The sequence below is a fragment of the Stylophora pistillata genome, chromosome 8 (genome assembly GCF_964205215.1).
Source record: "Stylophora pistillata chromosome 8, jaStyPist1.2, whole genome shotgun sequence".
Classification (NCBI taxonomy): Eukaryota; Metazoa; Cnidaria; class Anthozoa; order Scleractinia; family Pocilloporidae; genus Stylophora; species Stylophora pistillata.
Genome location: NC_142526.1, coordinates 22,333,592 through 22,358,061, shown reverse-complemented (window position 1 = coordinate 22,358,061; position 24,470 = coordinate 22,333,592). Strand labels below are relative to the sequence as shown.

At 39.6% G+C, this 24,470-nt stretch overlaps 1 protein-coding gene across 5 annotated transcripts in view; it reads left to right on the top strand.

Moving 5' to 3' along the window:
* Positions 1 to 24,108, top strand: part of LOC111325264 (endothelin-converting enzyme homolog) — a 32,399-nt gene extending 8,291 nt beyond the window's left edge. For 3 of the 5 annotated variants that reach the window (XM_022929045.2, XM_022929040.2, XM_022929044.2), the window contains 18 exons: positions 11,658 to 11,860; positions 12,339 to 12,596; positions 12,834 to 12,899; positions 13,044 to 13,160; positions 13,648 to 13,737; positions 14,222 to 14,355; positions 15,190 to 15,412; positions 15,722 to 15,820; positions 16,581 to 16,658; positions 16,913 to 17,016; positions 17,576 to 17,634; positions 17,880 to 17,931; positions 18,747 to 18,814; positions 19,069 to 19,193; positions 20,761 to 20,826; positions 21,722 to 21,820; positions 22,176 to 22,252; positions 23,448 to 24,108. In XM_022929045.2, coding sequence (XP_022784780.2) covers positions 11,658 to 11,860; positions 12,339 to 12,596; positions 12,834 to 12,899; positions 13,044 to 13,160; positions 13,648 to 13,737; positions 14,222 to 14,355; positions 15,190 to 15,412; positions 15,722 to 15,820; positions 16,581 to 16,658; positions 16,913 to 17,016; positions 17,576 to 17,634; positions 17,880 to 17,931; positions 18,747 to 18,814; positions 19,069 to 19,193; positions 20,761 to 20,826; positions 21,722 to 21,820; positions 22,176 to 22,252; positions 23,448 to 23,547 — 2,018 coding nt within the window. In that variant the 3' untranslated portion in view covers positions 23,548 to 24,108. Of the gene's footprint in view, positions 1 to 6,109; positions 6,558 to 9,399; positions 9,950 to 11,657; positions 11,861 to 12,338; positions 12,597 to 12,833; positions 12,900 to 13,043; positions 13,161 to 13,647; positions 13,738 to 14,221; positions 14,356 to 15,189; positions 15,413 to 15,721; positions 15,821 to 16,580; positions 16,659 to 16,912; positions 17,017 to 17,575; positions 17,635 to 17,879; positions 17,932 to 18,746; positions 18,815 to 19,068; positions 19,194 to 20,760; positions 20,827 to 21,721; positions 21,821 to 22,175; positions 22,253 to 23,447 lie in introns of those variants that run through there. The other 2 variants (XM_022929043.2, XM_022929041.2) reach the window with 2 other exon arrangements.
* The last annotated feature ends 362 nt before the right edge of the window (positions 24,109 to 24,470 follow it).

Genomic DNA, 24,470 nt, shown 5'->3' with positions numbered 1-24,470 from the left:
GACGAAATATTTCTACTTTTCCTTCCCCCTGGATGGGATGCTAGTGCATCACATGGTTACTCCCCGTTTTAAGTTCGCCTGCACCCATTTACACACCTATAGCATGTCTAGCCAGGGCGCCATAACCATTAGGCCTGCACACTTTTCCAGCCGGAACCATTGCAGAAGATTAAACAAATGCAATATTTCCAATTAGTTTAAAAATCCCCGAACTATTACAAATTAATACTCTACCTTAAATAATTATTAACCACTCATTGGGAGCTATCAAAGCACCTAACATTAAGACCAGCTGTCCACAGGTAAAATTGAGAGATCGTCAGTTATTCGACACCGTTTCGCGTCTATTATAAATACCTTGAATATATACCTATAAATATATATCTTGTAGTGATGGATTATTCTAAACAAGGTTTATATTCAAAGGTATATATTCAAGGTATTTATAGCAGACGCGAAAAGGTGTCTAGTAACTAACGATCTCTCAATTTTAACTGTAGACGGCTGGTCTTAATTGTAGCTGCTTTGATAGCCCCCAATTTGTGGTTAATAATTATTAAAGGTAGAGTATTAATTTATAAAAGTTCGAAGCTTTTTACAATTGAACTATTAAACTAATTGGAAATATTGCATTTGTTTAATAGACGGTTCTTTTCAGCCGTTGATTGGTCCATTTTGGATTCTGCCCCTAACAATGATGATCGCTCTAGACAACTGTGTGACATGATCACTGCAGGACTGGACGCTATCATGCCCCCAGTGAAATCTAAGGTTCATCTTAATGACCCTCCGTGGATTACTCCTGAATTTAAGACTCTAATCGCCAAGCGTCAGTAAGCTTTTATGTCAGGGAATTTAGCCAGCTTCCGTCACCTTCGAAATACTGTTAACCGGGAACAGAAAACTCTTCGTGAGAGGTTTTTTGCTTCTAAAGTTGAACATCTAAAGAACACCAAGTCCTCCCAATGGTGGGGGGAGGTCAAGCGTGTCGCTGAGATGACCCCTGCGTCAGGTTCTGACAGTCTGCGTTCGCCACCCCACGTTGAGGGACTGGATCACCATCTTCCAGACCGTGATGTCGCAAACGCTATTAATTCTGCCTTTCTGGACCAAATGAAGTCTTTCTCGCCACTCGATGCTACTCCACCCTTCGAAGCGAACTCGGCGGTGGTAACCATTTCTGAGGTCGATGTTTTGACTGCAATCAGACAGTTGAAGCCCCGCAAGTTTGCGGGTCCCGATGGGATACCTAGTTGGGTGTTTAGGGAATATGCTGACTTTGTAACTCAGCCAGTGACTTCCATCCTTAATTGTAGCTTTGCTGAGCAACAACTTCCCCAATCTTGGAAGCTGGCGGATGTGGTACCCATTCCTAAACAGAAACCCGTCGAAGTCATCAACAAGCACTTACGACCCATTTCCCTCACACCAATAATTTCCAAATTAGCCGAAGACTTCGTGGTATCTGCGTTCATCGGTCCGGCTGTGTTGAAAATTATCTATCCCGACCAGTTTGGAGCCTTACCGAAATCCTCCATGGCCCTAGCTCTGACGTCCATGCTCCATCACTGGACGCGCGCAACTGATGGCACGGGATCTGCAGTCAGGGTGGTCCTGTTTGACTACCGCAAAGCTTTTGACTACATTGACCATCAACTGTTCACTCACAAAATTTACAGTCTTGATATCCGTCGGGGTGTAGCACGTTGGGTAGTCGACTTCTTAGTTCATCGCTACCAACGCGTAAAATTATCTGCTGATTGTCTCTCTGAGTGGGGCCCCGTACCAGCTGGTGTACCTCAGGGGACAAAATTGGGGCCATGGCTCTTCTTGCTAATGATAAACGATCTAAGAATTCCCCAGGTTCAAACTTGGAAGTAGGTTGACGACACGACGGTGGCAGAGATCGTCCCGCGTAACGCATTAGGTGACGCCCGAACCGCTGTTAAAGTGGTGAAGGATTGGTCCAAAGCACAGAAGATGCAGCTTAACGCTGACATATGCAAAGTTATAGTCATCGTCTACAAAAGGCAGAAACACCATTTCACTCCCCTCTTGGTAGATGGCAAAGAATTAGAGACGGTAGAGTCGGCTAGGATCCTAGGCGTGACGATTTCGTGTAACCTAAACTAGAACAACCACGTCAATGATGTTATAAAAAGAGCAAACAAACGATTATACTTTTTAGTCCTCCTCAAGAGAGCCCGCGTTCCAGCGGATGACGTAATTAATTTTTATTGTACAACTATACGGCCTGTTCTGGAATACTGCGCACAAATATTCCATCATGCGTTACCTGCGTATCGTAGTGATGACATTGAAAGGGTTCAAAGACGAGCATTATCTATCATTTCACCAGAACTGTCATACCATGACTCTTTAGAAAGGCACGGTGTAGCTTCGCTCTATGACAGACGCGTGAAATTATGTACGGATCTGTTTTTGTCTGTCTCAAATCCATCTCACAAATTATATAATTTGCTGCCAGATAGGCATCTTCCAGCTTACAATACTAGACACCGGCGCGTTTTTAGCAGGCCGCGCTTTCGCACTGATCGTTTTAAATCTTCATTTATCCCGGCTATGTGCGCGTGTGCTAACCTAGATTTTTAGCTATTCCCCTGCTGTATATTAGTTATATTTGTTATAGTAGTAATTTTATTTAGGTCTTAGCATTTTTGTAATTGGTTATATGTTGCTTAGAATGATTAGGTAAATTAAAATGTCTAGCGACTGGTTTCGATGTGTCCTTGTCATTCCTTTCCACGTCTCGTCATTTTTTTCCACGTCTCTTGTATTTACTTTTTACCTAAAATTCACAAACCTAACAATCCTGGTCAGTCCATCGTCTCGGCTTGCAGTTGCCCAAAATTATGGCTCCCATCGTCAAAACTTTACCATCATATATTAAAGACAGCCAACACGCTCTTAAAATTTTTTGAGACTTTAATTTCCTTGGCCAAAAAAAACTTCTTTTCACCATGGATATTACGTCTCTTTACACTGTCATTCCTAATGGCAAAGGCCTTCTGGCCCTTAAACATTTTTTTGATCAACGTACTGTTAAGGAACCTAAATCTGAAACACCACTACGCATAGCCGAACTAGTGCTAACACTCAATTGTTTTTCATTCGGAAACAACTTCTTCAAACAAACCAATGGTGTAGCCATGGGCGCCAAAATGGGACCTAGCTATGCCAATCTTTTTGTAGGTTTTGTCGAACATCAGTTTTTCAGCCAATACAACGGCTCCAAACCTGAACTCTACGGTCGCTACATCGACGACTGTATCGGTGCTATCTCCTCTACCAGAGAGGAGGTCACTCAATTCATAACGGCAGTCAATTCTTTTCACCCGGCTCTTAAATATACCAGGGAAATTTCTGACAATTCTTTATCCTTCTTAGACATCAAAGTTTCAATTGAAGACAACGGTTTATGCACTAGTGTGTATTACAAACCTACAGACTCGCATAATTACTTGTTATATTCGTCTTCGCATCCATCTCACGTTAAGAATTCCATTCCTTTTACTCAGGTTCTAAGACTTCGTCGTTTATGTAGTGATGACTCTGATTTCCACCACAAATCAGAGTCAATGTGCCAGTTTTTCGATAAACGTGGTTACCCTGTTTCTGTCGTTCAAGCGGGTTACCACCGCGCCCAGCTTATTGATCGACATTCAGCACTACAAACGTCACATAAGAAAGATTCCAACCGCATTCCATTCACTCTCACGTTGCACCCTCACAACCACTCAGTTAAATCCATTATTCTTAAAAACTTTAAATTATTTCAAAACGATCCAGAGACAAGCACTATCTTTTCGCAACCTCCGCTCATTTCATTCAAACGCTACACAAAGATAGGCAATTTTTTGGTGAGAAGTTCTTTTCAGACTAATGACCAACCAGGCACTTTTAAATGCGCTCGTACACGATGCAAAACGTGTCCTTTCATTCACAACGCTGATAAAATATAGGGACCCAAACGATCCATTAAGATCACCGATCACTTCACGTGCGCCTCCGCCAATGTAATCTATTGCATAACTTGCACCTATTGCGAAAAGATATACATCGGCGAAACAGGCAGAAGACTAGGTGACCGATTCTGAGAACACCTTCGAGACGTGGAAAGGAATGACAAGGACACATCGAAACCAGTCGCTAGACATTTTTATTTACCTAATCATTCTAAGCAACATATGGCAATCTGCGGTCTTTCCTTACACCTAGGTAGCACGGAAAGCCGTAAAACTCTTGAACAAAAGCTCATCTTTCAAACCGGAAGTCTAAATCCCAAAGGGATCAACGAACGCTTTTCATTCCACTAATTTATTCGTGTTTTTCTCGTTGCCATGTTCCCACCAATAACGTAGCTCCATTTTCTGCCTTTAAAAGCACACACAACCCACAATTCCTCTATTCGCTCCGACGAAGGGCTAACGCTCGAAACGTCAGCTTTTGTAATCGTTACGGTGGCTAATTTACCATTTCAACTTTGTTGATATATCCAAATTATTTCGTTACCCCCACCGACGCAGCCCCAAACAGTTTTTTTAGAAACTATCAGCCTTTATTCATAAGTTAGTTTTATCATAGTTCGAGAGTGCTCTCAAACGCTTTTGAAACGCTGTGGCAAGGAGCAGTGAGGTAAATTTAAAGATTTTGCTGAGGCTTTTATTTTCCGTTCATATCTCTTCATCTTTATTTTCCATGAATTTACTTTCCGAGTAACTTTCGTACCCATCAACCTTTATTGCTTCAAGTCTAACGCTGGTATGGAATTGTGGTATACTTGTGTCGCTAAAAGAAGGTTATAGTTGGATAAAGAAAATCTCTTGCGGCCACAGAATTAAGAGATTTATTGTCTCCCTCACAGTTGTCATAAAAAGGAACTTTCCGCACACTGCTAGAGGTTTGGGCTGTGCGTTAATAGCTGCATGGGGAGTGCGCCTTCTTTGTCCTTTGTGATTTCTGCTCTGACCGTCATCTGTCTCACTGGTCTGTAGCTTTCTATCCACTTTTACATAACAACTTCCCTTTCTCTGGAAATTGTCTCAGAAGGCAGAATTTCTAAAGATTGACAGACTAGAAATGCATAATAGACTGAGGCACTGGGTGAGTATACCACTTGGCCGCCCACTTTGTGATCCTCTTAAAGGACTCCTTCGAGAGTCTATACTATATTGCAAGGTGTTGAAGGTTTCATGTTTATGATGTGAAGCCAAGCCCAAATTTGGTGAACAATTCATTGATCCCTAGAAAATCAATGATGTGTTGCTGAAGACTTCCAATGTTTTTCCCCAACAGAAATTATCGTCTTGAATCGCACGAAAACTTAAAAATGTATCTTTACCTTTACGATAGAAGCTCACGACGACTTTGAACATGCTCGGACATGGTGTAAAATTTGCGTTAGCGACTTTTTCGAACGGCGGGAAGAACGCTACGTTGCGTGGCCACTGGCTAGAATTAAAAAGTTGTCAAAGCAGATAGCCATCTCTAAATTTTGTTAATTAAAATTAAATATCAAAATATTTTCAAACTGTCAGTTTAGGCGAAAATAAGTGAACACGACCATAAAGTGAACATATAATTGGAAACTTGGAGACTGGGCTTCCAGTTTAAAAACCCTCTTACATCCTCAACTCTTCGCGGAAACCAGCGAAAATGGGGGAAAAAAAGCGAGATCCGAGAGACCTCTAGAGCGTCTGGCGGTTAATATTTGACCGCTTTTTTGACGGTTGACGGTAAAAATTTATCATTTTTGACAGCTGACGTTTAAACCCCATTGAGACCATCTTATCAGGCGAATAAAAAAAAGTTGTAAAATAATCGCAGTAGTAATAAAAGTAAAAGCCACTGGATCATTATAATTGTAATACATGTCGTGTAAAAACATATCGTTAAAAAAAATTGAAGTCACGCCAAAGATGCATAAATTTAAAGTTACTTTGAAATTAATTGCCAAAGTGTCTTTCATGATTTTGTACATTCGTTGTGAGTTGGAAAGTGTGCTGATACAAATTTTCTGAAAGATGCAACGGGTCCAATTGTTTTGTCACGCCACGGTCACGTAAAGATGTTATCTTTCCCAGGTTATACTGTCACGCGATGGCGTGACAAGCCGCAAATTTAACCACCTTGAATTTCACTTGAACCTGGTACAGTCATCGGGATCGCCACATGCTGTTGTACTGAAGCAAGGTAGTGAGAAAGTCACTTATACTGTTCCAAATCACTCATGTCTTCTGTAAAATACACCAGGAAAATTGACTCTCCGGATGCCTTTCATATCGATCCTGTTATTGGAGTCGACAAAGTGACTTTTTCGCGAAAACTTTCGCGAAAGGAGAAGGTGTTAATTGCAGCGCTCTTGCTTGCCCTAGCTGTCGCAGTTGCTTTTATTGTTCTGTACGTACTTCAAGTTTCAAAGAGTAACAATGAGGTAGGCTCCTCATCAACTCATACCACCACATCAACCTATACTACTAGAGCTACCTCTCCAACCTCGGCTTGTCTTCCAGCTGACTGTGTCCTTGTCGCCTCAGGTTAGTTCATTCTGTTTCTCTTTCAACCGCGTCATGTTTACTCTGGTTAACTGCGTGCGATCAATGGTCTTCATGTTAAACTGAACTTAACTCTTGACAAAACCAAGGAAAATAGCTTACCTTCTGCCTTACGTTTCGACCTCGAAAACTTGTAGCCAAACGAATCGTAATTGTAACAGTTATTGCAGAAAGCCTCCAAAACTGGAGAACTCAGACTACGTTTAGGAGCTCACTACGTTACTATGACACCGCCCCCGGATCGTGAAGCAAAACGAATTAGAATCTTTGTTAAACTCTCAGCGAAGAAAACCTGGCAAACTTAATGTTTTCTACTTGCGAGAATTCGGAAGTTTGCGAAGCTCAGCCATAAACTTACTGCCGTTTTGGCTTTGTATTTATTTTTAGACCTACAGTCAGTTCCTTTTTGTTAATAAACTAGATGGGAAAGGTGCATGAAATGTCAAAACAAGAGATCATGTTCTCTTAGATGTGAGACTTCTTAATTTTCTCTTATTCGGCCGGCTTATATCCTTCTTTGATTAATGGTAACGACATCATCGTAACCTGCTGGTTGTAGTCTTGCTTTTTGAAGTTTAGAAATTATTGCGATGAGAAAACCTTCTCCCCACAATATCACTTTAGTGTTATTCTTTCTTGTAGCTTACAAAGAAGGATGCGATAATCAGTTGGGAGAAAGAGCATTAAGATCTTTTGGATGATAAGAAACTTGGTGACATAAATGCTTCTGCATCATCTTATTTTACCGCACGAAAGCGAAGAATGAATAACTTTATTTAACCGCGATAGAATATTCAGCATGTCCGGTGGGGGCGTGCACTTAAGGAGGAGGGAATTCTGGCCTTGACTTTTCAATTTCCTCGTCACAGTTTCTTTTTTTTTTTTTTTTTTTCTATTTATTTATTTTTTTTATCGTTCTTCATAAACACTGAAATTCATTGGGCGTGTCAAGCGTCAACATTTAAGCATAACAGAATCCTCTTTGTAGCTAAATTTTGACACACTTATTGAAATAGGTCAGAGTATTTGTCACCTAAATAGATCAAATAACAAACATACGTTTTGTGACCATTTGTTGGTGGGCGAGTGAGTTAAGATGTAGAAAATATTTTTGAGTAACAAGGAGGGAATATAAGAAGGCGCCTTAATTATCTTGGTAAGCATTATAGGAGCGCGAAAAAGACTAAAGCTTATAAAGTGAAAAGGAAAAAAAACAAACAAACAAGACAAAAACAAGACCAGGAAAAACAAACAAAGAAACCGACGCAAAAACAACGCCAAGAACTGCCACTGCGGAAAATTTGTACGGGCTCAAAAACTCAAAGCATAAATTTTTCAATTTCGTCATTTGTAACACGTGTTAACAGAATAATCTGGCAATATGAATAAGACTGTCACGTAACACCCTTGCAAACGAGTAGGTGCCAATTAACCAACAAGAGAAAAACACCCAGAAATTCATGTCTACGACACCAAGATCTTTCTATTTGCATCTTACTGTCACAGACCACTTGGTGTTAAACGTCTGTAGAACAATAATCAATTATCGTGTGGTCTGATCATCTGGGCGAGTGTAGTCCTAAGAAGGACTGTTGTCGGTAGTGGTGACTGACGTTTCGATATCCTGAGCAAGAGTCATCATCAAGTGAGTCAAGTGAATAGTTAGGCAGGGGTCGCACTGTGGCCTTATTTATTTTTATGTCGCGTCATAAGTTGTCCTACAAATATGTCGCGACATTTACACCACGGGAGTCATGGAGGTCGCACTTGTGCGACAGAAATGATATTTGAAACCAGACTGTCAACTCTTAATATTTCACGCGCGAAAAGAGCACCAAATAAAACTTTGTAGACATGAAGCTGGTGCTAGTTTTATTAGCGACATTTCTTCATTCTCTGTTTAATTTGTTCAATCTACAAAACCTTATTGATTTGTACGCATTGTAAAACACTCGCCACCGGCAATTGTTGGCTCTTGCCGCGTTAAACCGACGTCGACGGATGCGAAAAAATGGGAAAATATCTGCGAGCCAAAGGGTGAAAAGAAGCCATTCCCATACTGAAAATAATCAGGTGAATAGTGCAAATTTGTAATTTGGTATGGGTTGAAGTTCGCCATAGGGACCAGATTTCTACCAACAGCAGTCCTTCTCTGGGGCGGATCCAGGGGTGGTTCGGTCGAACCCCCTAAATTATCCCTGACTGTGCTGGAAATCATGTTTCCGAAGACCTAATTTTCAAAATCTCCCGGGGGAGCATGCCCTCGGGCAATTCTCCGGACCCCCCTTGACTAAATCCTGGATCCGCCCCAGCTTCTCAGGACTACACTCACCCAGACTACACTATCGCGTGTTACCCCCGGGTTCAAACCATTCACTGTAAAATGTTTAGTGTCACCACCCAGTGGGCAACATTCGAGATGGTTTACTGAGAAAGTGAGGTGTTCTCTACATGAATTCATTTAAACTCAGCTTAGGCACAAACGTTTAATTTAATTGTCACTAAGGAGTAGATTTTAAAAGGAGCGTTCTTTCTGGAATTGATTTTATCAATTAAAAGAAAAAACAGTTAAGATAGTTATTAAGGTGAAGAAATCAGTCCTTTTGAGAAAGCTATCGTAAGATCCCGTCATAATGCATGGAAACCCCATAAATCGGCTAATGTTTTTCACCGTTTAGTACACCTGGACTATTACGCGCTTTCCTGTGGGAAACATCGTGCAAAAGAAAGAGGATTAATTGAATTTTCCCTTGGAAGCCACCTAGTTCATGGGGCTTTTCAAATATCTGCAAGGTGTTCTTTTGTTTGCGTATGAGAGAATTGCCTTTAATTATAACTTTGTATTTGTGTCTTGAAAGCAAATAAATATCGCCGGCCGATTCTGGTTCCCGGTCCCTGTTGAATGCAGCGGCGTAAAGCTGACAGAATGCAATTTCCGTCGTTAGATTAAGATAAAGTTCAGTATGCAAACTGGTTTTAAACGCCAGTAAAGAAGATTTTTATTATGGCTGATCTTAATGTGAAATACAGTAGAGCAGAAAACGGAACAGACTCGGCGGACATTGACAGTGGCGCCGAAATGGTCGATTACGTGCACCGTAAAAATGGTCTGTCCAAACTGGAGAAGTTTCTGCTTGCATCTACAGTAATTCTCATTTTTGTTTCGTCTGTTTTCGCCGCCTTATATTTGTCTGAGCGACACAATAGAAACTTGGTTAAAGAGACTTCTTCCCCGGAAAATGGAGATAAAAACTGCAAAGCCACTAACGGAACTGAAGAAGAAAAGAAGAATAAAACCGGTGTGTTGTCGGGCTGCGATTTGAATCCAAACTCCGCGAATTGTTTAAATGAGGTCACTAAACTGGCTGCCGTTGGTAAGAAGTCTTTCATAACAATAGCACTTAAAAATCTTCTCCGCCGTATTCTTAATAGAGATGTGGGCGTATTTATTACTTACAGATGAGGTCTCTCCGGTAATTGTCGTCTTTTGTTGACCGATCAACTCTTTCTGCTTCATGTCGCAGATAACTGTGGACTTTAAACTTTTATGAATCGTATAGTGGTGATGTAGAAAGTTATGGTTCTTTTTTATTTTAAACTAAATCACGCAAAACAGAGTTTGTTCTTGAGTAGTTTGGGCACAGATGTTTTACCTTCTCGATGGTTGTTTAAAATTTAATGAGATGAAAATATATTTTTATCTCTCAGTTCTTTGAAATATTTTACAAACTTTTCATTACTTTCGATGCGCAATAGGATTTCACATTTTCAGCTTTTAAGTTCATTCCAGTTGCCGAAATAAATTTCGTCTTGGGAAACTCCATTGGAAAGGTTATGTTTGACTTTTTTTCGTTGATGACATTTACAACAGGTTCAGTGAGGTGTCTCTGAATTCAAAATTTGCATAACATTTTCTAACCGTACATTATGCAGTAATGAAAACAGTGGAATAATTGTTTAACCTTGTCAATGGTTCTGTCCCAAGAATCAACCTTACGTACTCGATTGCTGTAGACACGTCTTTCACTGATCCTCTTAATTTGTTAAAGATACGTTCAACTGTATTTTACACTGGCCATTGACCGAACTTTTTTAAATACATCGATCTTCCAATCGTGATTCTCGTATTGCTCTAACAGGGATGACTTTAGATGAAAATAAATGAGTTGTGGCGTAAATAAAAAGCTCCTGAAAAATTTCATAGTCTAAAGGCAACGAAATGTTTTTGTGTTAGAAACTTTTTTTCTCCAAAGGCGCTCAGTACCGTTTTCTTTCTTCATGATATTGGGGAGCTTAAGCCTTCATAAGAATTTAGCCAAAGCCTCTTCTAATTACCGTCGTAAAAGGAGGCAGAACATAATAAGGAAAACAGTGTTGAGTTCCAAATAGTACTACGACTGATCTGCCGTTGGTGTTCCCGTTTTCAGACTACTTAAAATGTGATGATTTTGCGTTTGTTTTAGCAGAGGACAGCAAAGCGATATACAAAGCTTCAAAACGCACGTGCATAGCTATTTTCCCTGCTTGGCTTTGCTTCAAACAGTAAACAAATTTAATTTCACTATCCGAACTTTAAAACCTTTACGTAAGGTGTAGCATTCTATAAGTACCTCTCTCAAATGAAGGGCAGACGATAAATGAAAACAATGTGGAAGTAGACTTAACATTCAGTCAACAGGGGAGATTTCATGTTTGTTTCATTCGAGAGGGTTGCGTAGAATAAAGAGGGTAAATTTCTAATGAAACGGTGAGGTTATTACAAGATAATGGTTTTATCAACTGAATTAAAGTTCACGCGACTCGCATGCGCGTGCTTTGGGATTACGTAGGTTAATGATATCGTAAGCAAATCACTTGGATCTTTTTATTTTTGGCGTGTGCAATTTTCTTAGAAAAGAGTTGAAAGTTTTCTTAGTTTGTCGAGTGGCAGTTTGTTTCACGGTCGCTGTCGTTTACTGTGAGTTTGCGGTTTTCCGTGGTGGAATAAACGTGTTTGTTTTGATTTTCCGTTTCACTTCCAAGCGCCCGTCTCCTTTATTTCCTTTAATCATTGTATGTAATACTGTTTTTTTTGGTTTTCAGAAATAATTGGAGCAATGAACGCAAGTGCGGATCCATGCGACGATTTTTACGAATACGCTTGTGGGACATGGATGAAAAAGAATTCTATTCCAGAGAGCAAGTCCTCCTGGAGTCAGTTCCGCGTTCTTTACCAAAGTAATGAAATGGTCATGAAAAGGCTAATCCTCGACGATAACGATGCTACACGAGCTAAATATAAAGACGTAAGTAACTGCATGCGTTTCAGGGATTTCTTTTTAACACTGATTTCCAATGCTGTTTCACAGCTGTTTAGGAGAAACGTTTGCCGTGGCTAAGCAATCCAATGTGAGATTTTTACGCAATTCTGGCACGTTAGCTGTGCCTCGTTTAGGGTTAAAATATTGCATCCTGTCTTTCGCCTTGCTCTTTTCTCATCCACTTTCAGAGTGATATGCTGTTTTGTACAGGTAAATGTGTTTTGCCCACCCGGCCCCTCCCTTCTTCTTCAGGTCGCTCTACCACTGGGCAGTGCCTTTTGCATCTCTGCATCTAGTTCAAACTGTATCGAACAAATAGTTTCTTTTTTATCATTGAACAACGAAATCTGACTTTTTTTATAAGGGAATAAATATATTAAATTTGCATTAAACAAATTGTTGCCATATTTTGACTTTTCTCGGTCTTATTTCATTTCATTATATTTCATACGTTTATTTGTAGAACAAAGCTGTCATGAAAGGGTTCGACATGTTTGATTCCTGCATGAATGAGGACAAAATTGAAGAACTGGGTACAGAACCACTCTTTGATTTGATCAAGGAGTATGGATCCTGGAATGTCACCGACGGAAACTGGACAGAGGACTCTTGGGACTTCATGGAAAATTTCGTCAAGATTCAAAAGTATTTGTCGATCGCACCTCTCTTCAACATGTATGTCTCAGCTGATCTAAGAGATTCTACAAAAAATATCATTGTGGTGAGTGACCCATTACCTTTAAGATCGGAGGATTTATCAAAAAATTCTAATAATGATGGCAAATTACTTTAATTTCTTTTTCTCACGACTATACAATTACTTGTGGTTCTCGTTCTAATTTCTTATCCATAAATGAAACTTCTCTTGTTTTGTCTATCAAATAGCCTTAATCCCCGTCACCCCTTTATTCGTAGAAATTATTTAAGTTTGGTTGTATTTTATGTCGGACGTTTTCAGCTTGACCAGTCTGGAATTTCCATTTCACAAGAAGGTTTCCTAAAGAATACATCTTACCATGTAAAGGTGGGTGCATTCCTGATTTCAAGTTGTAAAGCATTCGGGAGCATAATATAGCTGAGCTTCGAACAATGATCTTCCTGATATGATCGCCGCTTTTTGTAGCTTTTCTCATGACTTGAACCTACACAATTTATTTTCTCTCATTAGGTACGCACAGCGTACAAAAAGCTCATGATTGATGTTGCGAACCTTCTCACCGGCAACAATCCAAACACAGAAGCGCTGATGAGAGAAATTTACGATTTCGAAGAATCTCTTGCTAAGGTGGGTGGCACCGTCACTTTCAAAACACTTTACACGGTCTTCACATGGTCGTTTTCTTCTTTCCTTGATAAACGATGTGTTTTGTCTACGGATTGACCTTTGTTGAGAATCATCCTGGCCCGACCAGTATTTTGTGAAAAACGTTTCTTATTGAACTTGGAAGACTGAACCAGAAGAAGAACGAGAGAGAGAGATGTCGGCGAGATATCTTCTGCAAGGTCACATGTGCCCATTAAGAGAATCTTCGGAACTCTTATCTCATTCAAAAATAAGTTATTGTCGATCCACTCATCGTTTAAGATCCATGACAGTTAATCAGCGATCCAGTGGATTTTTCCAACATCCGTTAGTCAACTCAAGTAATCTCTGACCTCAGTAGTCTGTTTGTTGTTTATAATCTTTTTAGAACATCCCTCATCTCCTCTGTATTCCTTGAGAAGACAACTTGTGGTCATTGGTGAAAACTTTCGCACTTTTCTTCTTTTAGACATTCATTCCCAGAGAGCAACGAAGGGACACCAATAAGATGTACAAGAAGATGAAGCTTAGTGATTACATCAAATCTGTTGGTAATACGGTGAGCGTTTATATTAGAGTGACAATGTCCAGTTCTGGCCCTATCGCTCTCAACATCTGTGATCCAATGTAGGCAAATATCATGTTATCAAGCAATTTTTTTTTCGCTCTGTAATTAGTCTAGAGACTCCTGCCACTCTCTAAACCATTTACACCAGAACTGAAATCAATCTCTTCTTCATCACTCGTCTCCTCCCCCCCACCCCCACCCCCCTCCCCTTCAGTGCCTCTTTCTACTTTAAATTCTCGTTGAGCCGGTGATCTGGCTCCTTGTGATACCTTCCTATATTGTGATTGGCTGTCGTGATTGCTTTGGTTAATCTTCTTATGTTCTCATTGGCTGTTGTTATTACCTTGGTTTAGCTTGCCCAATTCAAAAAACGCTCTCCGTAGTTAACTTCGTAAGTCAAAAGAAAACGGTGGTTTAAAAAAAGTTGTTTTTTTTTTTTTTTTATGTGATGTTCTTAAATTGCATCATTACATAGATTGACATAATGGATTTTCTCAAGAAGATGTTCACTGAGGCGGGTTACAATGTCACGGGGGATGAAATAGTAGTGGGGCTAGCACTTGACTACATCAAGAATATGACAGAAATTTTTAATGCAACTAGCAAAAGGTGAAGGTTTTTCTTTCTACTTTAAATTTTTGATTTTTTAAAGTTTATTTTTAAAGTTTTGATTCCTCTTTGTGGTTATTCATGAACCAGTATACGACAGAATTTTTTTTTGGGCATTTTAAAAAGTCAATTCCGTAAGATCTGTCACTCTAACTAACTTGATTCCCGAATAAACCTTTGCGCGACAAGTTTCACAGGCAGACAGTGTAACACAAGTAGTAGTTATTCCAAAAATGGGCCTAAATGTGTTTGATAACGTAACGTTAACTTAGTAACGTGGGTCTTGTTCAACACCCGCTCTCGGTAAACGTTTTCAGGCATATCGTTTCCGGGAAGTGTTATAGTAGGTTTTTTCAATAGTAACTGCAGAAATATTTCGTAATGACAGATGGCCTCAACGAAACATATACTAAGCTGTGTGTAGTATGCGTCCTTTGCAGTACACGCTAAAGAAAATAACACCCCTTCACGTCTCCACAACAATTCTCCCTCTATGCTCCGACTGACAATTAATGTGTTGGGGGAGCAGGGATGGCGCAGTGGTGAGAGCACTCGTCTCCTACCACTGTGGCCCGGGTTCGATTCTCGGACCTGGCCGGCGTCACATGTGGGTTGAGTTTGTTGTTGGTTCTCGTCCTTGCTCCGAGGGTTTTTCTCCGGGTCCTCCTGTTTTCCTCCCTCCGCAAAAACCAACATTCCAAATTCCAATTCGATCTCGAAACAGTGGACAAGAAGAGCCAGCCGGTGGAATGTCCATCGCCAAATCATTATTTATTTTATTTAATTTATTATTTAAATCCTAGTAATTGGTTTGTTCCTGTTCTGTATTTTTAGAGTAATAGCCAACTATATGATGTGGCACGTGGTACTTCGTTTCTCACCGTATTTGAGTTTCAAGTTTAGAGAAGTTTTCAAAGAATACCAAAAGACCATTAGCGGGACCACCGCGGAAGACCCTCGCTGGCAGGAATGTTTAGGTGTCGTGGGCGGATCATTCGGCATGCCACTCGGTCTGTTGTATGTTGACGAGACGTTTGAGGGAGAAAGCAAAAAATCGGTAAAGGAAAAGGGGTTATGGGACTGTATTTAAAAAATTAACAATATAACAATAGCAATAAACTATGAAATTATTTCACCATTTAAATTTTCACTAACGGTTTTTACTGTTTCAGTTATTAAAACTAAACCAAAAATAGACGAATGAACAAACAAACTAACAAAAAAAACAGAAAACAAAACTAAACCTTGAGTTCTTAGACTATAGCACCCTACTGCTACTAGATTCATTTTGCTGGATTCTCCAACCGCTGGACGTTTGGGCCAGTCCTCGGCATCCTTTTGAAAATAATTTCTCCCTCTATTGTAGGCCGAGGAAATGATTCACGACATTCGACAGGTTTTCCTTGCCAATCTGGAAAAAGTGGACTGGATGGATGAAAAAACTAAGCAAAAAGCAAAAGAAAAGGTTTGGAATTTTAGTCCCAAAGTTATGCATGCATGCTAATTAATTTTTTTTTTCTCAATAGCGAAACACTTGTCTATACTTCATCTCCCAGGAAAAATAACGTGCTGTTTTTAGGCTATGTTGGTTTCTTTTAGGATTTTGCAAGCATGGAAATTAAAGACGCCGACGTTTTAGTGGTTGATAAAAGATGGGTTGATTTAGAACAATGACATTCAGAGCCATAACAACGTAGTTAAAATGACGATAACTCTTACATACCAGCTGTTTGAAAGTTGGTATCCCTGAGGCTCAAAGCAATCCTCTGACCACCCTCAGATTTAACCTCGTTCCCAGGGTCAATATTTCCCCTTCCCTCGCTCTCTTTCGCGCGCGCTTCAAAGGAAGGGAAGAACGAGACCCTGGGAGCTAGGTTGCGTTTACTTAGATTATTCTCCATCAGTTTTGACATTTCCAACGAACCTCTCGGTCCTGTTTATTAAGGGGATTTTTTTTTGGTTAATTTGTTTGTGCGTTCCAGTGATTTCCAATTCGTTGAACTGTCGTCCCTGCTTTCGATCATTCATGGCTCTTAAGTGTATTTATCCAGTTTTGTTTTGTCTCAACCTCATTGTCATACCTTACGCCCGCATATAACAAAGTGCAAGACAGTTTGAACCAAGGATTGTTCTTGCTATAGTCGTTATTGTTGTTGCTGTTGTGGTTGTTTCTGCTTATGTTTGAAGTACCCCGTTTAGTAAATTACACTTCAATTTTTACACAGGCTTTAGCGATACGCGAGAATATTGGCTATCCTGAATACTTAACAAATAAAACTGCGCTATCCTCAATGTTCAAAGGGGTAAGTTTGACTTATTTCGCATATTAAGCTTTAATGATTAAACGCTCAATATCCACTACTTCGAATTCTTTCTTTTGCGAATGGCGAAGTCATCCATTAGTATTAGAAAAGTGTCTATCTTTTATCCATGGTCACTAATCTTGTTGATCACATGGAATGACGTCCGAAAGTTTTGGATAGTTTTGAAACCATCCCTTTGACTTGTACGAGTATACCATTTCTGATTGTTACTCTTTGTGTCCTCTAAACTGCAGTTTGACGTTGAAAAGGACCAATACTTCAAGAATATTGTGCAATCCCAAGCATTTTTTAACCTAAAAAACTACGCCAAAATGGGCAAGCCAGTTGACAAGGATAGGTAAGAAATGAAAGGAAAGGATCTTTTGTATGAAATTTGTCAATTTTTCACTTGAAGATATGTTGGCCTAATTGTTAGTGCAGTAGTCTTCAAGTCAAGGAGTTTGTGCTTACGCCCTGGCCAAAGTCATTTTGCTGCGTTCTTGGGGGTATATGGGTCTTTCACCCTATTGTAAGCTTGCCCCCAATTCGAACCGTTGAAGGTGTGGGTGGACTCGTTACATTTGATGGGACTAACCCGTCGTGATAGGGTGCAAACTGGTAGGATATGCGAACTTGCAGCAATGTGAGGAAATTTCCAGAAACCTTCGTGTTCGTGGTCAAGGTAGTCTCATTGCATTCCTTAAGTAAGGGGCTTTTTAATGTAGGGTACCATGCAATTAACTGTCAAGAAAACCCAACAAAATGCCGCAGTAGGGTATTGTTGGTGGTTAACTTTCTCTTGGTTAGTATTCGATCCGGGAATAGTGATAATAATGCGAACGATTCTTCTAAAAGCTCTGGCAATGTTGGCTGCTCAGCTTGTTAAACTCAATTACTACAATTGTTATTTTATGCAGATGGTCCATGACTCCTCCCACTGTTAATGCGTACTATTCTTCCATTGAAAACAAAATCGGTGAGTACTCGTGCATTTGTGTATCAGTTTTGTTTTTTGTTTGGTATCGCTTCTGTTGGATGTCTGTTTGTTTCTGTTGTCCTTCCCTTCAGTCATATCCATGGGGGTTGATTTCCCGTTGACCGGAGGGAGGTCCTGTTGATCTTTTTAACGTTACGGGACGTTCTTTGTATTTTTATTTAGGTTTGCTTCTTGAGTTTTCTTTTTTTTTCTAATGGAAAGTTGCCTATTCCTTTTTAATTTAGCTTTTCCTGCTGGAATTCTGCAGAAACCATTTTATGATCACAGATTTCCCAAGTAAGTCTGAACATTCAAAGGACTCAATTGATTTATTCGCTATTTACCTGACTCTGAACAGATACGCGCTTTCAAAGAGCCTCGATGAGAAGCAGTCTCAGATTCTCTAGTATTTTACCCATGAAATGTATTTGTCAACGTGCCATTCAGTCTAACGTTCCCCTGACCTTTTTGAATCGTCAGCCCTTTCACTCCCGTGATCTCATCAGGAATTCTCCTCGCTTTTTGCCATACAATTCTTGTGATGTTACTTTGGAGAATTTGAATCTCCTACTTGATGTTTTCCTAAATTCTCATCACCTGTCTGCTTGATAGCGGGGCTCCCACGCGCGCTGCCTCGCGCGCGTGGGGCAGAGCCCCATGCCCATGGAATATGGTCAACCTCTTTCCGTTTGGTTGTCACGTGACTGACCAAGCGTACGCACGTACGTACGTGCCTTCAGATTGCACGGGTAGGGTAGGGGAGACTATCAAAACGAAGGGAGGGGTGACTCAGGCGAGTCTTGGCAAAGGCACGTTTTTTATGTTATTAACATTACGAACTTGGAGGCTCCGCTTTTAGGATTGTCTAAATCTATATATTATTGTATCGATATAGTTACGAGAAATTCTGTCTTGGTCACTCATTGGAGTTTTCATTCCTGTTTTCCATAATCGATCTAGAAATTATTCAGTTGTTGAGTTTAATCAAATCTCCGTCCTGTCCGTCTTTCTGCCCAGATATTCTTTTCTATTTTGATTTATCTATCAACAAATCATTTTCATTCTATTCTATGTTTATATTGTTACATATGTGATTTTTGTTATTTTTCAAGGGCTCTCAACTATGGAGGAATCGGAATGGTTGTTGGACACGAAATCACGCACGGTTTTGATGACAATGGTAAGGACTGATATTAATCATGATAGTAGAATTATGACGCGAAATTCTTATCTTCTTCACCAAAGGAACGAAACAAAAATTGTTTTCTAGTTCGCTCCTTATGATATTTCCCAAGTTTTAAAGGTAAGAATCAAAGCAGCTTAAATAAAACACAAATTATATTGAGTTCGGAGCATTTTCCTAGCGAAAGCGAGATGGGAAAATTTGTGTTCAAATTTGCGCCTCTTTCACCAGTTTTCATTTCATTCTTGTAGGTCGGCTGTTTAACAAAGATGGCAACTTGGCGAAGTGGTGGTCAAACAATTCTGTTACAGCTTTTAAGAACAAAACAAAGTGTCTGGTAGACCAGTATTCCAGTTATGAATTTCATACCAAGAACGTAAGTCTGTTGTCATCGATGTATCACATGCTGCTTCCTACCAATTATGTTTTCATGCATCACATCTGGAATGTGGCAGCAACAAAGCCAAATAACATGACTTGTACACAACAAGCTTACAATTTAGATCATCTTATTTTGACGGTCGTCGTAAACTACGCTGATGTTCTGTGTCTGGGATGCTGAGAGTTAAAATTCACAGCATTTTCGACATTGAACATTAGCGAAAAATCATTTGTTATTTAACTTCTATGTCAAAAGTAATCCTGATCCCATTTATTTCCACCTCTTTGGTGGTGTACCACGGTCGCACATGCATCATATCTGCAACGTGGCAGCAACAAAGCCAAATAACATGACTTGTACACAACCAGCTTAAAGTTTAGTTTATCTTGTGTTTCCTTAAAGTGAAATTATGAGCGAAAGACAGTGTTGACGGTCGTCGTAAACTACGCTGATGCTTTGTGTCCGGAGTGCCATGAAAGGCCTACTCTGGGGCTTTAAGTCGCCGTAACTTTGGGCGACTTTGGGCGACTTTGAGCGATTTAAGGGGACTTAAGCCAATTGGTAGAAAAAACGTTGCGACTTTAGGCGATTTAAGGCGACTTAAAGCGATTTTATTCGACTGAAATGATAAAATCAAAGTTAGCAACAGTCTCTCTATAAAATTTAAAAATATTTACAGAATCCTTGCAATAAACACAATATGATTAGAGTGGGGTGAATGGGGTCAATTAGGAAGAGTGGAACCCTTATAACATTGCATAACCAATAGTGACTTAAGGCGACTTAAGGCGACTTAAGGCGACTTAATGCGACTTAAGGCAACTTAAGGTCCCAGGGTAGGTCTCATGAATTAAAATTCATAGTATTTTTGACATAAAACATCAGCGTAAAACTGAACATTTGTCCCATAACTTTTCAGTCAAAGGTTAATTCCCTTTTATTGCCACCTCCTTGGTGGTGCATCACGATTGCTAGCGGCTGGAACACTGCGTTTTGGCCACAGTTTCTTATAAGCATGTGGGTTCAAATCAACACAGCGGTCAGGAGTCGGGGATTGCGCAAATAGATAAATCCTGCTCGGCGGCGCGCCAATTTTCCGCGCAAACTTTCAAAGGAAAACTCAAGAACAGTTGCTGTCATGAAAAGATGTGAAACAAAATATGAATGTTCACAGAAACTGTATAAAGAAAACAAATTCAGGCTAAAGAAAAGACTTTTAGACCTCAAAGTTTTTTTAAAATGCGGGATATCCTGCTGATGCGTCATTTTGTTACGAGCTGTATCAAGAACGTTAACCGCTTTTGAAAAGACCCTGAATCACTAACTTGTGTGGCTGTTAGACAACTTGGTTCAGACAGAATGAAAGCACACCTCCTGGGCATTACAAAGTTCGCACATACATAGATGTTTGACTGTATGCTGTGTAGTTGAAATTAGGGTCACGAGGAACTTCTTTTAGAAGCACTATTGTTTTCATTTTTGTTAATAACCTGCCTTCCTAATCAGTAAATCTACAAACTAAGTTCAAAACTCTTGACTTAACATAACGTTTCTTGAACAGCTAAAGGGTGAGCAAACCCTCGGGGAAAACATCGCGGATAACGGCGGGATAAAACAGGCATTTCAGGTGGGGCATTGTTTTATTGTTCTATGTTGCTGTATTGTTTTATTATTTTTTAATCTTTCTACAAAAAAAGGCATGGTAGTGTAACTATCAAAAGTTATGAATTTTATATCCTTGCAATCCTGCAGAGTGCAGGTAGCAACAATTAGCAACCATCAATTTTGAAGCTTCGCCCTGAAGTTTCGTTTACCAAATGTTTCACAAAAAGCTTTATAAACAAAAAGAATATAAACTCTTCCTACTTGGCAGGCAGACATCTTGATCAACTCTAATATATCATATAGCTCTATTCTAATATTTTAACTATATAGTGTATGTGCTATCTCCTCAAGTATTCAACCTCCACCCATCTGTAACTGCTCTATGGTAGTAGCCAACTCGAAAGTTTCGCTCCTTTGGCTACTACACACTCTTTCCACAGGTTTGTGTAATTTCATGTATAGTTAGAACTCTCTTCTTTTTTTTTTTTTTTACTTGTTTTCTTTCTTGCTGTTGTATTTTTTTAGTAGAATAAGTGTGAATAAAGTTCTGAAGTTCTGAAGCTCTGATCTGAGCATTAATTTTACAATTCATGTATGATTTTCATTTAAGAAATAAAAACTGGCTTTCATTCATCCATTCCCTTTCGTTTCCATGATATCACCTGTTTATTGTTGTGTTGTTACCTTAGTTTCCTTTGATGTAAGCCTACCTCTATTAACGGAAAAATTATACACAGTGAATAAGGAGATCACCGAGCAATACCTGACCAATACTACTTTGATATTGATTGACGTCTTGTAACAGGGTCACACCTTTATGAGGTCTTTCATTAAACTTGAGAAGTCACTTATTATGTGTACTTTTCGATTGACTTTAAAACAATAAGTGGTTACTGATCGTAAATTTTTGAACGCAGGCCTATCAGAACTGGAAAAAAAGGCGAGGCCCAGAGCCCCCTCTGCCTGGTTTGAAAAACGTCACCAATGAACAGCTCTTTTTCCTTGGGTTTGCTCAGGTTTGTAGATCAATTTTTTTTGTTCTATTAAAACGCATATACAAAATAAAAAAAATAAAAATTAATGAAAAGCAACAACCAAAGCGAATGTTAGGGAACAACAATTTTTATAGGTACTTTTGTAAAGCTCTCTCCCGCTCGTTGTTTTGGAAGAGACTTCGGGCAAATATGGGTACTGGGAACTCCCGAGTAATCTTTAGAAATTGAAAATGCTACAAACTTCAACAATTTTTGCTTTGATAGCCGAATCTAGGCTGATTATGTATGCTCAACTTAAGTTTCAGGTTTTTTAAATCAATTACCCAAGGTGTGTTTGGAACGATAATTATATCTTTGCGCATTTCTTTCTATTTAGATTTGGTGCAGCAAATATCGCCCAGAGACAGCTATGCGCCAGGTGGATTATGGTGTTCATAGCCCTGGAAAATTCAGGTGCAACTACTTGAAGTGTATTATGTGAAAACAAGAAGATTCGAAGAACACAACAGGCCCCAATAAATCGGAACTTACGATATGCACGACTATAAGATAGAGATCGCAAGGAAATTTTGATTCTATGAATTTAAGGGATCAGAAAAATGTTCAAGAAATCAAGCAATCAAAACAAAAGATGTGTTTTTATCAAATACCCCCCACAGTCCCGTAAGCTTTTATCGAATGGCTTTTGACAAAGAAAAAAAAAACACTATTTAAGGTCCGCACACGTTGGCGTGAGCAGAACTAGAAAAAGCTGTATTATCTCACGGGATGCAAGCAAATAGCAGTAAGAAAGAAAAAGATGGGGTAACAGTCATTAAAAAAACAGATGTTTATGATCTGAGTTAGGTCGGTCCGAGCTAGAGAATATCTCGCTCCGGGTCATGTCGCTTGGACTTCACTGCTCTCTGTCTGTACGTCATGAGCTCGAGCCATCCTCAGACATTCTTTTCCCGTTCGGTCTTCCGACTCAGTCAATAAATACATGATGATTCGCTCCGACGAAGAGCTAAAGTTTGAAACGCCAGCTTTAGAAACTTTGTACGGTGACCAATTTACATTACGAACTCAGTTCATAAAACCAAATTTGTATCTGTAGTTGTATTTGTGTTTGTATTTACGAATATTTATACAGGGTAGCCCAGTTTTGCAGATAGCTAGTTTAAATGGGGTCCTGTGACACCCACCCATCCCACCCCAGGGGAGGACATCCACCACACAGTAATCTCGTGCGTGGGAAATTAACGTCTCCTACCCTTAACCCTGCAGGAGACGGTTTATTCGTCCTTTTCCGAGAAGACTAGAATATCTATCTATTTTTGATATTATAGAAAGGAAGCAAATTCTCCTCAGTTATTTTAAGACCATGAGTATTGGTCCGGCCAGGGCTCGAACCCTCGACCTCCCGCACAACACACTCTGGCGCTCCAACCAATTGAGCTAACTGGGGGGCGGTTATTATCTTGTTATACCGCTCAACGACGCAGTACCACAGTTTCTTCAGAAACTTTCCCTCCTTAAACACCCACCTGTCAAAATGCTCTTACTCGTTAACATTTTCAGTGCCCTATGAAAACGCGTTATTCTGACAATGATAATAAATTAATGATATCGGGTACACTCTTTAACCTTCTGATATATTTTCTTCCAGGGTGCTGGGCTCTCTATCGAACTTTGACGAATTCGCTAAGGCTTACAAGTGTTCCAAAGGATCGCGAATGAATCCTGAAATAAAATGTGCTGTGTGGTAACAAGTTTTTTAGTGACCTTGAGAGGGCACTTCCAAAGGAAGCAAGTGTCAAAGAATACTGATAGATAATCGTTGGAGATAACAACTCTATCAATTCAACGGGGAAAAACCAAACCAATTCTACAGTTTGTATAGATGTTCGAAATGGGACTTTATAAAGAGTCCAAGAAACGTTTATAGTTATAGAGACATGTTTTCAGCAGTTCAGTTCAAACATCGAAGTTTACATCATTAATAGTTTTCATCGCAGTTTCCGCGCTATGACGCGAATTTACATGATTACGAGACGAACGAGTCATATGAATTCTAAGCTCAGTTTATTGATTACTGTCAGGCTGCAGTTCAGCTGTGTTCGTAGAAACCGTTGTAGTTCTCCTTAGCCTAAAACCTCTTCATTTCCTTTTTTCTTTTCTCTCTATTTCGCAAAATAGACCCCTAGTCAGTTAAAACGGGTAGTGTTTGCCTACTGTGCTTTTATTTGTATATTTTATAGATTTGTTTTACGTTCCCGTTAATTGGCCTTATAAGACATGAACGATTTCAGTAAAGGTCATTCTTTGCATTTGCTTTCTAGTTCTTCTGTAAAACGTGTAGCGTGCGTCATATTCATTTCAGAACGAGCCTGAGAACTGAATGGATATCCGGAGTATTTTATTAGCTTACTGTCCGTGTGTTTGTCTATTTTTGTTTGCTTTTTTAATCGATCTTGCATCGGCCAAAGGAAAATGTCACCAGGAGCCCACAAGGACTCATTATGAAACAACTAAGTTGCTTCAAAAGTGGGAAACGCGAGTGAACAGGGTGCAATGATTTTATTTTAGCATGTAAAGGTTGAGATCTGGCGAGTTCTATGAATCAGTAATAGAACATGCTAAGATAGAGTCAACGCAGTCGCGGATTACCTACTGACTCGAACAAACACTC